Source organism: Pelodiscus sinensis, chromosome 30, assembly GCF_052426305.1.
Source record: "Pelodiscus sinensis isolate ZL-2025 chromosome 30, ASM5242630v1, whole genome shotgun sequence".
Classification (NCBI taxonomy): domain Eukaryota; kingdom Metazoa; phylum Chordata; order Testudines; family Trionychidae; genus Pelodiscus; species Pelodiscus sinensis.
The window spans coordinates 164845-178987 of NC_143081.1; the positions used below are offsets into that span (position 1 = coordinate 164845).

Below are 14143 nucleotides of genomic sequence, written 5' to 3' on the forward strand. Positions count from 1 at the left end.
GGTGGCTGTCTTAAAATGTGCATAAGATCTTCCCCGTGGGTAACTCTGGCACTACCTGTTCTTATCCATCTATATCCAATCCTAGAGCCTAGTCTAGTGGTCTGTGTTAATTCATCATGTGCCCATCCAATGTTGCTACCTTTCCCAATATTATCAATAGCCTCAAAATATTAAATGTTAAAGGCCCATCTTTTGAGATTATATGTTTCCATGAGACTTACTGTTTATTTAAAAGATCACGATAGGTCCCTGATTGCTGTGAAAAACTAGAGCTCTAACCATAAATGCAAAAAGACCTAATATGTAGTATTCATGAACCAATCTAATTATTATTATTTTGTGGCTCAACTCAACCTGTCTCTAAGGTACTTCTCCAAGAGGTTCTGAGTGAATAGAAGTCCCTGGAGGGATCATGTTTCCCTTCATGTTTCTTTGTGGTTACAGGGGCAGAGTTGCTTCATAAAAGGGAAGCAGAGAACAAGGCCAATCCCTGGTCCGATGCAGGGACCTTGACATCCAAATGGATTCCCACCACCTCACTGGGTATCTTATGCATCAGTCTGAACCAGTGTCCACCTAATATTTCCATTCTTGCCTTAATCTACTTGTGACTGCCCCCGATCCAAGACCTTGCAATACAAGTGATTTCCAATTTCTTTCCGCACATCTTTGAGGAGCAGGATGTACAGCAGAGGATCCAAGACATTGCCAAGTGTGGTAAGGCACAGCGCTACCTGATGGTAAAAGAAGAGGTTTGTTTCAAAGAGGCAGAGTTGGCTGTCTTGATCGTATGGAAGCCTCTCTCTCTGGTATTTGTAGAGGGAGGTCACCTGGTAAGGCACACAGAGCAGGAAGAAGGAGATGATGATGAGGGAAATGAATCCGTAGATTTGCTGCTTTTCCTCCTGATCCAGTGATGGCACCTGCCTGAGCTTGTGCAGGACCCGAAGGTAGAAGAAGCCCATGAAGAAACAAGGTAGGAAAAAGGACAAAGGCATGGTGGCCATCTTAAAATATGCATAGGACCTCCCCAGTGGATAACCCTCATTGCAGCGCTCTGGTTCTAGATTCTTCAGCAGTAGACCAATCCCCACGGAACAGACGCTGAGCACCAGCCCCCAAGCCATGGCACTGACCTTGGTGGCACCACATATTGTGTTTAGCCTCCGGAACTCAAGGGGATGGACCAGGCCTATGTAGCGCTCCATAGCAATGAGGCACAGGAAACCATTCTTGGCATAAAAGTTGGTGATGAAGCCCCAGCTGACTGCCAGGCAGGCCTTGAGCCCCAAAACCCAGTTGTGATCCAAATAGCTGTAGTAGATCCAGAAAGGTAGCATCAAGATCTGCAGTAGGTCAGCGACCACCAGGTTCAACATATAGACAGAGAGGACGATGGACTTCTTTATCTGGGATACCAGGACCCACATTGCCAGGCAGTTCAGTGGCAAGCCAGCCCCCAGTACCACAGAGTAGACAGGGATGAGGAAGTATTTGGTGGTGTTAAAGGCCATTGGGCAGGACACAGAAGATGCCGTGCTATTCATTCTACTCAGCAGAGACAGTGGTTGTTACCAAGGGTGTCAGTTGCTGTCCTGCATGGAGGGGGACACAGACCCCTGTTCTCAGGGTCACCACGTGACCACCAGGGTGGAGGCTACATCCAGTTGTCCAGGGAGACTGCCTCAAAGAGGAACCGTCTCACTTAGCTTACTCCCAAGTTGTACTCCTCAAGGGGTCTGTAAGAGAGAGAGAGAGAGAGAACAAGGGCTGGAGGAAAGCAGCAAGGCAGCCCAAGCATCTGACTCTATCCTTTGTTCCTTGCTCTCTTTATCAAACAACAATGGCTGGGATTCCACTGCCAAGAAACCCTTGTGTTGGGATATGAGTTAGAGAACAAGCCTGAAACTAGGGTTTTTAACTCCTTGTTAGTCATGGGCAGCGAGTACCACAGGCAAGGGAAGGCACTACCTTCGCAAAACAGCCTATGCTCTGGCCAGAAAGGGCCATGGTGTGTCTGCTTGGCCAAAAGGTGCTCCCACTGGGTGGGGTCACGCCACCCACTAGGAGGAGGGAAACTGTGACATTATTGGGTTCTGATAGGAGCATGCAAAACATTATTGCAACCACTTATATATGTTTGCACCAAATCTTGTACATAGTAGGAAAAATGAGATGTTTATAGAGAGCTGATGATTTGTTGATTCTGTTTATGCTGTTTGTGTGCATGTATAATTTTTGTCTTTGAAGTTATGAGTATTGGCTATGTTCTTGGCTGTCTTCAACTGTGTGCTTCTGGGAGATTATCACCAGGCTTCACCCACTTGTTGTGAAAGGATTGCTAGTCAAGTGAATCGGAGTATGACTGATAATGGAACTTAAGTGGTGCCAGTCCACATCTGAGGAACTTTGTTGCTGCTGTGAACATTCGGACCAGCAGGTAAGCAATGGCTTCTAAGGACCGAGTCATGCATGAATAAGTGACCTACTCATATGACAAACTCTATTTTGGAAGTTTCAGAGGGGTGGCCGAGTTAGTCTGTAACAGGAAAAACTTAAACAACAAATAGCCTGCTAGCACTTTAAAGCCTAAGAAAACATGCAGATGGTATCATTAGCTTTCATGGGCACAGCCCATTTCTGGTCATCTGAAGAAGTAGGCCATGGCCACGAAAGCTCATGATACCATCTACATGTTTTGTTAGTCTTTAAAGTGCTACAAGATTATTTGTTGTTTCTATTTTGGAAGGTACTTTCACACAAGGAGAACAATGGAATTCCATCCTCACGGGCACGGGTATAAAGAGGGCCATGGGGGTTCCTCCATCTCTGTCTTCATCTAGTTGTCAGTCATGTCTTTAATCCAGTTCATCACTGCAGGAGCACCTTTGCTATGAATTGAGCTGGGAATGACTGAAGACCCACTGCGTAAGAACTCGTGGCAGTGTAGACAGGCAGCAAGTTTTTGTACAAAAGCAGGCACTTTTGCGCAAAATCTTGCCAATGTAGACACAGCCTAGGTATACCACATTTACCACTTCTCCCTTATTCACAAGACTCATTACCCTATCAAAGAAAGTCATCAGGTTGGTTTGACATGATTTGTTCTTTACAAATCCAAGCTGGCTGTTACCTATCACCTTATTATATTCCAGGTGTTTGCAGATGAATTCCTTAATTATTTGCTCCATTATCTTTCCTGGCACAGAAGTTAAATTCACTGCTTTGTAGTTTCCTGCGTTGTTCTTGTTTCCCTTTTCATAGATGGGCATTTATTTGTCATTTTCCAGTCTTCTGGAATCTCTCCTATCTTCCATGCCTTCAAATATGATTCCTAAAAGCTCAGATACCTCCTCTATCTGCTCCTTGAATATTCTAGGGTCCATTTAATCAAGCCCCGGTGACTTGAAGACATCTAACTTTTCTAAGTGATTTTTAACTTCTTTTTTTATTTTATCCTATAAACCAGGGGTGGCCAACCCACAGCTCTTCAAAGGAAAAATTGCAGCTCTTGTACCCACGGCTATTCTGAGTTCCCCTGCTCTGAACGTTTTTCCTTGTCTGGTCTGGGCGCCACAATGGAAGCCTTTTTAGGCCACATGCGGGCAGCACTTTTAGGTTACAGGGCAGCACTCCCCGCCCCCTCCCCCCAACAACTTCTTTCCCTCGGCTCTTTGCACTGTATCTGCCACTATTTTAGCTCTTCGTCTGGAACAGGTTGGCCACCCCTGCTCTAAACCTACTTCATTCTGACTACTATTCACTGTGTTAGGCATTCTTTCATCATAAGACTTCTTGGTGAAGACTGAAACAAAGATCATTAAGCACCTGTGCCATTTCCAAACTTCCTGTTATTGTTTCTCCCTTCTCACCAAGCAGTGGACCTACCCTGTCCCATGTCTTCCTCTTGCTTCTAATATATTTATATGTCTTGTTCCCCTTTGTCTGTAGCTATTTGAGCTCATTTTGTGCCTTTGCCTTTCTAATCTTGCCCCTGAATTGTTTGCTTATATTTATTTTTTGTAATTTGTCCTAGTTATCACTTTTTATATGACTCCTTTTTAATTTTTAGATCATGCAAGATCTCCTGGTTAAGCCAAGACTGTCTTTTGTCCTATTTTCTATCTTTTCTATGCAGCAGAATAGCTTGCTTGTGGACCTTTAATAATGTCCCTTTGAAAAACTGCCAGCTCTCTGCAGTTGTTTTTCCCCTTAGTCTTGCTTCCCATGGGACCTTATCTACCAGCTCCCTCTCAGAAGTGCCCCCAGAAACCTGTTATATTAACAGACAAAGGGTCATGGGGATGTTCAGGGACTGGGGGCAGTAACTTGGGGTGATGGCCTTCCCCAGCTGGGAGTTTATCCCAGCCCATGTTATTAGTGCAAACACTGCAATAGAGCTGGGTTGTCTGACAGGAATTAGTCACAACTTCCTATCCCCCAGAGAGACCGATTGTGTTCTTAAGCAAGAAAAGTTCCCTCCCCCACCCCAAGCTCCCAGCAACCTCGACCCAAATAAGTGATAAGCATGGCTTCCAATTGCATGGTCTCCATTTTGATCAAGCTTTTCCATTGTAACCAGCTGACCTTTACAAAAACAGCTCCCACACCCCCAAGCAGAGCTTCCCACAATTGAAGCGGGAAGAGCTGAAGACTCAGTGAAATCTCTAGGGACTTTGCCACGTAATGAACTTGGAGGCACTTGAAAACTTGTGAGGAGTAAGAGTTCTGGCGCTGATAGGCACCCTCAGTATTCAATTTAGTAGGTCCTTATTAGGACTGCTAAATTGAACCCCGAAAGATCAATCATCGTAGTGTCAATCTTGAGGCAAGTGGCCTCAGAGAGAAAAGATTCATCCAAGTCATAGGCTCTGCTCTAGGGAACGTGAGTTCTAACAGATCACACCTAGGTAAAATCCATCAGGACAAATGCGGGACAGTAGGCTAGGTCCCGAACAATGGAGACACCAGGCTGGACTAAAATCAAGGCAGCTAGGTATGGGCTCCAGGAACTGCACCAAGCATTTGTTAAACATGTTGTAATTCACTCCCTCAAGTCCTGTTTCCAGCCCTCTTCAGCTTTGGCCTTCTTCACCATTGCCTTGCCCTCCTTTCATGATTTGCAGCCGTGCAAAAGAGCATCTTTTGGATTCAGTAGCATTTCAGCCAGTTTGAATGGGTATTAATTGATGTGCAAGGCTTCTTACATATAAAGCACTTCTTGCTGTTGAGCAAACCACACCACAGTGAAGCTGAAGTACACACTCTGACTTATTGCTGCACCATCGTTTCTAAGCCAGGGCCATTGAGTCTGAGCATAAGAGAGGCAGGCTTGACACATGATTATGAATGTAAAGAAAGGACCAGGAAATTCAAACACAGGAAACTGCACCTGAACCACAACTGGGAGACCGCAAAAGGGGTCATGTTACACAATAATCCAAACTGCCCCAGAAACTATCAACTCGTCTGTCTGATGCAGGTACAGTTTAGATCCCAGGGCTGGGATTTTCAAAGAGCCTAAGGTACCGTATTTTCTGGCATATAAGGCAACTGGGCGTATAACACGACCCCCTAATTTTCTAGTTAAAAGATAGGTTTTCGTCTTATACTCGCCGTGTAAGACTACCCCCCCCCCCCCAAGAGGCTAACCGGCAGCGCCCCTCCGCCTCCCTGGCTTTGCTCCCGGTGTCCCTGGTCTGCTGGAGACGGTCCCCAGCAGACCAGAGGCACCGGGAGCAAAGCCGCAGCAGCGGAAGGGTCCCGCGCCTCTGAGGCTTTGCCAGAGCAAAGCCTCAGAGGCACGGGACCCCGCCGCTGCTGCGGCTTTGCTCCCGGTGCCTCTGGTCTGCTGGGGACCGTCTCCAGCAGACCAGGGACACTGGGAGCAAAGCCTCTGAGGACGCCGGCAGCGGGACAGCCGCGGCGCGCCTGGGCTGCCCCGCTGCCAGCTTCCCCCGAGGCTTCGCAAAGCCGCGGAGGGGCTCGGGCAGCAGGGCAGCCCAGGTGCGCCTGGGCTGCCCCGCTGCTGGATCCCCTCTGCGGCTTTGCTCCGCGTCTTCCTGGTCTGCAGACCAGGGAGACGCAGAGCAGCTTTTCTCGCCCCGGAGTACACGGGCAGCGGGACCGTGAGGTCCCGCAGTCTGTATCCTCCGGGGCGAGAAAAGCCCCGTTCCTACCTGCAAGTCGGGGACTGCCTGTATACTCGGCGTATAAGACGACCCCGATTTTTGGGGGATGTTTTTTAGCATAAAAAGTCGTCTTATACGCCAGAAAATACGGTATTCGGCCTTTCCAAGTCCATTGACAATGAGAGTTGGGTGCTTAACTCCCCAAGGGCTGGGCTACACATAAACTTGCACGGAAATAACTAAATCACTTTTAATCCCCAACTTTTGTTGTTTCCCTGTGAGTGGATACTCATAAGGGTTGAAGCATGCCCTCTGGCAGTCTAACACAAATAGATTTTTATTCTAAAATATGAGTGTCCATGCACAGACTTGAACTGAAATAGCAAAGCGGGAGATTAAAATTTCTTTAATCATTTTAATGAATCTTTATGTGTAGGAATCAGCTCCAGCATCACGTGAGAAACACTGTATAGGTACCATGTCTGGGTGTCTGTCATCTATCTGATTATATTGTGGGGAGACCTAGCATTCCCCGATGGGATCAGGGCCATGCTATGCTAGGCATTGTACAACCACATAGCAACAGATCTGAAGAGTGAATAATGTAAATAGAGAGGTAGAAAGTGGGTGGCATTAGCCTTGTGTTACGCACGAACTAAACCATCCTATTTTCAGAACAGCTCAGTCCTCAGCTTTTAAAACTCTGGCCATTTGTGCACAGGCCTCAGTGGAAGCCCTGAAAATCTGAGAGTAGAATTAGGTCCTGAGTTTAGATCTGCAGGCAACATTTGAAGTGAAAACCAGCTCGGGTTGTCAAATACATTTATAGCTCAGCTGGGACAATGAATGTATATCCATGGTTCCCCCGCATCTTGAATTCTGCATGCAGGTATGATCACTTCATCTTTAAAAAGATATCTTGGTATTGGAAAAAGTTCAGAAAAGAGCAACAAAACTTATTAGAGGCATGGAACGGGTACCATATGAGTAGAGATTAACAAAACTGGGACTTTTCCGCTTGGAAAAGAGATGATGGGGGGGAGGGGAATATGATCGAGATTGATAAAATCATGACCAGTATGTAAAAAGTCAATGAAGAAGAGTTATTTACTCCTGCCTATAAACACAAGAATTAAGTATCACTCAATGAAATTAATAGGTAGCGGGTGTAAAACAAATAAAAGGAAGTATTCACACAACCCACAGTCAATCTGTGGAAATCCTTGCCAGAGGATGTTGTGAAGGCCAGGTCTTTAACAGGGTTCAAATACACCAATGGCTATTTGCCAAGATGGGTTGGTATGATGTCCCTAGCCTCTGTTTATCAGAACTTGGCAGTGGACTACAGAGATGGATCACTTCATGGTCACCTGTTCTGTTCATTCCCTCTAAGGTACCTGGTATTGACCACTGTCAGATTACAGGACGCAGGGCTTTAGTCTGATCCAGTATGGCTGTTCTTACTAGACGATTTACCCACGGTTGCTCAGATCCTTAACCCAATTAATTTTTGTTTTTCTTCATTTAAATCATTGTGCCAGGGATGAGGGGTTCAGTATGCAGGCTGCCCCAGGGAGAGAAGGCTATCCCAAGACCTCTGTCATTGCAGCAGCTTGGGACCAAGTGAGAAGTACCTCTCCATGGTCTTTGCAGCTCCATCGCGCACAGCTGGGAAAGGGGTGCTTGTACCCCTGCTGAGGCAGGCCAGGTTCATCTGCCCCCTGCATTCCCCAGTGAGAGTGAGGAATGCAGGAAACTGCACTTCTGTCCTGCTCTCTGAGAAAGGGGAACAGCCAGCAATGTCCCTGTACGAATCTTAAGGATTCCTGAATTGAGGGAAGCTCATGGCTGTGACCATCCCAGAGAGGGGTCACGCCCCCAACCAGCCTCTTACCTGGTGGTTCTGTCTCTGTATGGTTTTTATGAGAAGCAATCCCATTTTCCTGGCACAACCAAGCCCTGACCTTGGTTTAAGTTAGGGTAAGAGGAAACTATACCGAATTTGGTGGTCCTCGCTCTTACCGTTTATGGGGAGTTCTTGAACAAACAGATGGACAGACAAACTCAAATATATAGTAGATGTAAGCACATCACCCTGCGACTGCAGCACCAAGCTCCCATTTCATTCAGCACCCTCAAACCCAAAAGGCTAGGAATGCAGCACCCAACTAAACTGGAATAAACCTGATAAAAGGAAACCTGCATTCCTATGGTGGACATATTGGATTCTGTGTCACTCAAAGAGAAATTACATTAAACCACAACTTAGAAACAGCTCCTAGAAAAATTAAATGGGAAGCATTTAATAGGCAGGGGAATTAAGGAATGGGTTTTTACAGATTTGGACACAGCAAATATATGGCAGAGAGGAAGTGTCTGAAGTGATAATTGAGTGTGGGAAAGAGCCAGAAAAAGCACACCTAAGCTTTCTCCTTGATGTAAACCTAATCAGCATCAGTTCCGAAGATATGTACCAAATGGTGGTCATCTCCATAGATTTTGCTTGTGTTCTCCTAAGTCTGTCCCTTCAATATGAATATGTGCTGTACTCTGCAGATTGGTGGTGAAACTGCTTCCTCTGGAGAGTTTAAGTGTGAATGTCCCCGTGTTTCTTTGCTGTACCTAGAATCAGCATTAGTGGCCCTTGGTAAATTGTTCCTATTTCTTTGTTTAAACAGGAAGGGTAGTTGGAAATGGCATAGGTGCTTAATGACTTCTTTGTTTTGGTTTTTACCTAGAAGATTGATAGTGACGGGATACCTAACATACTGAATGCTAGTGAAAATGGAGCAGATTTGGAAGTTAAAAGAAGAACAAGTTAAAAATGATTTAGAAAAGTTAGATGTCTTCAAGTCACCAGGGCTTGATGAAATGCATCCTAGAATACTCAAGGAGCAGATAGAGGAGGTATCTGAGCCTTTAGGAATCATATTTGAAGTCATGGAAGATAGAGATTCCAGAAGACTGGAAAATGACAAATAAGTGCCCATCTATAAAAAGGGAAATAAGGACAACCCAAGAAACTACAGACCAGTCAGTTTAACTTCTGTGCCAGGGAAGATAATGGAACAAATAATTAAGAAATTCATCTGCAAACATCTGAAAGATGATAGGTAACAGTCCATGATAGCAGTTTGCAAGTCTCTAAAAGGGTGTTACAAGGAGGAAAGAGAAAAATTGTTCTCCTTGTCCTCTGATGACAAGACAAGAAGCAATGGGCTTAAATTGCAGTGAGGAAGATTTAGGTTTTAGAAAAACTTCTCGTCAGGGTGGTTAAATACTAGAATAGATTGCCTAGGGATGTTGTGGAATCTCCATTCTCTGGACATATTTAAGAGTAGGTTAGATAAATGTCCATCAGTGATGATCTGGATAGTGCGTGGTCCTTAAATGAGGACAGGGAACTGGACCTGATGATCTCTCAAGGACCCTTCCAGTTCTAGTACTATATGATTATTTAGGCCATGTTTCAGTTCTGATGGGGCTAGCTTCAACTTCCAGCATTTGGGTTAGACCGTTCTCTGCTAGAAGAATAACCCATTATGAAATATTTGTTACCTTTGTACAGCGGCAATTGTTATGGGGTGACATGGAGGTCACTGGCCATGTGACCAGCATTTTCACCACTTACTGGACTCTTAGAAGACATTTAGGGGTAAATTAGAGCTAAATAACCCACTGAACACTGAAAGGCACAATGGATGGCTGTAAACAGACTTTATGGGACCACGGGAAACTTGGCCACACCCACAAAAAGTTAGACACCCAGCTAACTAAAACCATGCTGGATCAGATTGTGGCGGACTAGAGGTTCAATCTGTATTCAGGATAGAAACACACACACCCAATCTTGTGAGGCTAGCCAACACTCTTTGTTGCTAGATGTAGATATTTACATTGAATCCTATTCAAAGGCAGATTGCTTGTGCCCACCTTCCAGATCCAGATTGCTCTGTGTCCATGACTGATCTGCATTGGACCCATAACCCAAGTGTCTGAAGTGAAATGGAGCCTGCAGTTAAAGAGATTCATAGCCTGCAAAATAGTACTTCCTAAATGAACCAAAGTCCTTGCTAATTTCACTCCGCCAGAGCTATGTAGCCTTACACCTGGGGACTGGGCCCTTCATGCTTGCCCCCCTCATCCCTCCAGTTGCTGCTCTTACCTGCTGACCCATGCCTTGGATTTTGGCTGGCAGCTCTTTGGAGTAGAGAATACTGCTTCAGCTCCCATCAGATCCTTGGAGGCTGGGATATGAGTAATAAAAGCAGGAATTAGATAGCAAGAGGGAAGGTGCCTTTAAATCCCAGAAAGTGCATCTTAGAGGTCAGTAAATCACTCACCATGGGGTCTTGCTACTGTGCTAGGGCTCTGTGACACCCCAGCTCCTCTCTCTGTCTCTGAGTTCTGACAGAAGCAGATGTTCAATATTTGTGGTTTAGCTACGTGACTGCAGATGGAAACGTCTGAGTGAGGCAGGCGCTGACCACACTGCAGACATGAAAGTATGACACAAGCACAGGCTAAGAACGTGAGGCCCACACTGGAAAGTGCAGTTTAGGGTGGTGAAGGAGCCAAATTCAACCCTAAAAGATGAGTGAGTGACAGATGGAGATATTGGGGATAGCTCTTGGCAGAAATCACTTGCCCAAAGGCCAGACAGAACTGTGACCCTTGAACTCTGATGGTGTTTCCTCCGAGACCAGCAGTGTCTCAGGGGGCCAGGGACTGGGAGAGGGGTACTGGTCCTTTTCTCACCACTACTGGATCCACCAAATCTTTCCATGGGGAAACTCATTGATTACCTGTCTGTCGCCATGTCTCAGCCCATTTTCACCAGTTTTGCAGGGGGCAGAACAAGCAACCCACAGTGGCTGCCTTAGAAGAGAAGCTAAGGACTGACAACCATGGGGATGGCACTGCCTCCCTCTGCTCTATAGCGAGGCAGGGAACCCATTACCTTAGCCCCTGAGGTGAAGGCAGCCCCCTGGGGGCTTGAAGCTCTGCTTGTGGCAGGCACAAGTGACTGGCTTTGCTCTGAACAGGATTTGGGAGACAAGATGCTGGCTGATCTGAGTGGGGACAAAGCTGCTAATTCTCACGCTCTTGGGTTCCTCAATTTCAGCTCCCAACTGCAGCTTCCTTTTCAGGTGTTCACACCCACCCCTGCATCACTCACACAACCCCAACACACAGACACCGCACTCTCCCATGACACTCCCCCCACACCACCTACATAGACACGCACACCCTGCCATGACACACAATCCTCACCACTCACATACAGACACGCACGCCTGCACCACTTGCACACCCCCTACCCATGCACAATCCTTATCACTCACACAACCCCTCTCCACATATATTCACACCCTCCCATGACACACAACCCTCACCACTCACACATACAAAAACACAACCTCTCTGCTCAGACACACACTCACCAACAACCCCCTCACCACTCACACAGAGAAATAACTCCTTCTGCACACACGCGCACACACCCACCACTTGCACAATCCCACAGCGCACATATGCACATCCTTCTACCCATACACAATCCTCATCACTGGCACAACCTCTCTGCACAGACACCCACCCCCTCACCACACACACACACACACACACACACACAGAAACACAACCTCTGCAATAGACACATGCACACTCCCAACAATCCACATCCCTCATAACCCCACCTACCAGTGCAGCCTCCCACCCTTCACAGCCATCCATATGCAGACACACCCATCCCACACTCACAATCCTGACATTCCCACACAGACTTGTATCCCTCATAACCCTGCACAAACACAAACCCCCTTAAAACACCCTCCACATCCACTATAGACTTACGACAGTCACACAAACACCTCCACTTCCCCATTGTACCGACACCCACCTATATGCACCCCCCCGAGACACTGCTCCCTCCCACACATACACCACCCCAAATGGACTTTACCACTCTTAAACAGATACACCCTATCCCCACGCCACCCCCACACCCTTCACAACTCCTCAAATACACACACGCAGACACCCCCAGATATGCCACCCCAATCCCCCACATCCCCTTCATAATATCCTACTTTACACCACCCCTCGCCCATTGAGACACATTTGCTTCTCACAGCCCCAAGCCTCTCCCCATGCAGACACCCCCCTGATTCCATCCTGCACAGGCAAACCCCCATACACTTCCTTCCATCTTCCTAACCATGTTCAGCTGCACATAGCTCCCACATCCTCCCACCCATCTGCCATTCAGTCCTTTTGCCTAGCTACATGCACATGCTGCCCCAACACATCCCTCCCCTGGGCAGTCCTACACACCTTGCTATGTGCATGCACACGGTGCCCCAATACATCCCTCCCCCCACATCCTCTTCCTTGGAGCTGCCCCCTGGGAGTCTCCTGCTTGCAGTGCAAAGTGTGGGAGGGAGAAGGAGGAACACTGATGTCAGGGTGTCCCTCCTTCCCCCCCCCACTTCTGTACCCCATCTCTAAACAGAGAGAAGGGGATGGAGGAAGCTTGGCAATGCATCTCTGTCACACACAGTGTGTGTGTCTGTCATTCTCACAAACACACACTGTCCTTCCCTCTCAGCTCCTGACCCAACACATACATGGGGGGTTGTTACTACTTGTAAAGTGGGTTAGCTTTAGTTTTTGACTGGACCATTTGTGACTGGTCTGTGCACTTCATAACTTTCATTTCTCTCTTACGCTTACATTTAATTCTTTGAGTAGTGAGTTCTAAAATGCCTATTCTGTCATGTCTGGAGTAATTATCTCTGTGGTTAATTGTGCACCTGGAGGTGGCTGGCATGTCCCTACAGCCCCTGAGAATGTCAGAGCAGGGGGACTCCACATGCTGTCCTTGCCTGCTGACACCACTGCTGCAGCTCCCATTGATCAGTAATGGAGAACTGAGACCAGTGGAGGTTGTGGGGTTGGTGCCTGTAGATGAGGGGCAGCACATGGAGCTACTGCTATACATGCCAGCTGCTTGCAGTGGGACAGCCAAACGCAGTGCTGCCCCAGGGGATGGGCCAGGCTCCTGCATTAGGAAGGCAGGATAAAAGGACCCCCTGAAAGTGGTGGGGTTGGCCCTGGAGTTCCAGAGAAAAGAGCACTTGGCCACACTCCAGACGCCCTGGCCCAAGACCAGAGCCTTACCCCAGCCTGGTAAAAGTGAATGAGATTGGGGGGAGGAAGGGCAGTAAAGTGAGCAGGGTGATGCTTTGGAGAAGAGGGGGGCCAAGGAAGCCATGCAAGGGTATGTAGGTTTGAAGTAGATCTTACATTGCACTTAAATTGAAAAAAGTGATCTTGTGCTTAAAAAGGTTGGAGACCACTAACGTAGAGGGAAGGGCTATGGGTGGGCTGGGGAGTAGGGTTGCCGGTGTCCAGTTTTGAACCTGACAGTCCAGTATTTGAGCTTTCTGTGCAGGAAACAAATTGAGAAAACAGAAATGTCCAGTATTTTCTAAATCAGATGTAACGTAGTTTGTGATGTCATATCAAGTGTGTCTGGGATTTTCATTGGAACCATCTGGCAGCCCTACTGGGGAGGTACATGTAGCCATTGGGGAGCCCTTGGGGGAGGAGCCATGTCTTGGGAGGACAGTGCAGGGGGAGGGGTGTAGCATGGTGCAACTCTGCCACTGGCACCTCCTGCTGGACACTCAGGAATTAGCTTTTCAGCTCTGGAGCGCCCCCTTTCTGCTGTTACCTGTTTTCCCCTCCACCTCTGTGTTAGGACTCACGTGCCTCTCAGACCATGGCATTCTCCCCTCTGGGTACTGCCCTGCTCTCACGCTCTGGGGTCCTCTCCCTCGGGGAACCCCCACTGCCCACCCTGCCTCTGTGACCCAAAGCCAGTCTTCATCTAGCCCCTGCCTCAGGGGAAAACTGCAGCCTGACTTGGCCACTCATCACTGGCAAGGGGGTGTGGACCTGCTGCCTTTGCCTGCCCTGGCTGGCTCAGGCCTTGCATCAGGCCCTGC

General features: G+C 47.5%; 2 protein-coding genes across 3 annotated transcripts in view; one reads left to right on the forward strand and one right to left on the reverse strand.

Annotated features, from left to right (window-relative positions):
- Window positions 1-596: 596 nt before the first annotated feature.
- LOC102452990 (G protein-coupled receptor 4-like) lies at window positions 597-1547 on the reverse strand. The gene has a single exon (XM_089774483.1). The coding sequence runs from the start codon at window positions 1545-1547 to the stop codon at window positions 597-599; it is 951 nt and encodes a 316-aa protein (XP_089630609.1).
- A 187-nt stretch (window positions 1548-1734) lies between these two features.
- RPGRIP1 (RPGR interacting protein 1) overlaps window positions 1735-14143 on the forward strand; it is a 39978-nt gene continuing 27569 nt past the window's right edge. For both annotated transcript variants that reach the window (XM_075914843.2, XM_089774481.1), the window contains exon 1: window positions 1735-2440. The gene's annotated coding sequence lies outside the window, so the exon portion shown is untranslated. The remainder of the gene's footprint in view (window positions 2441-14143) is intronic.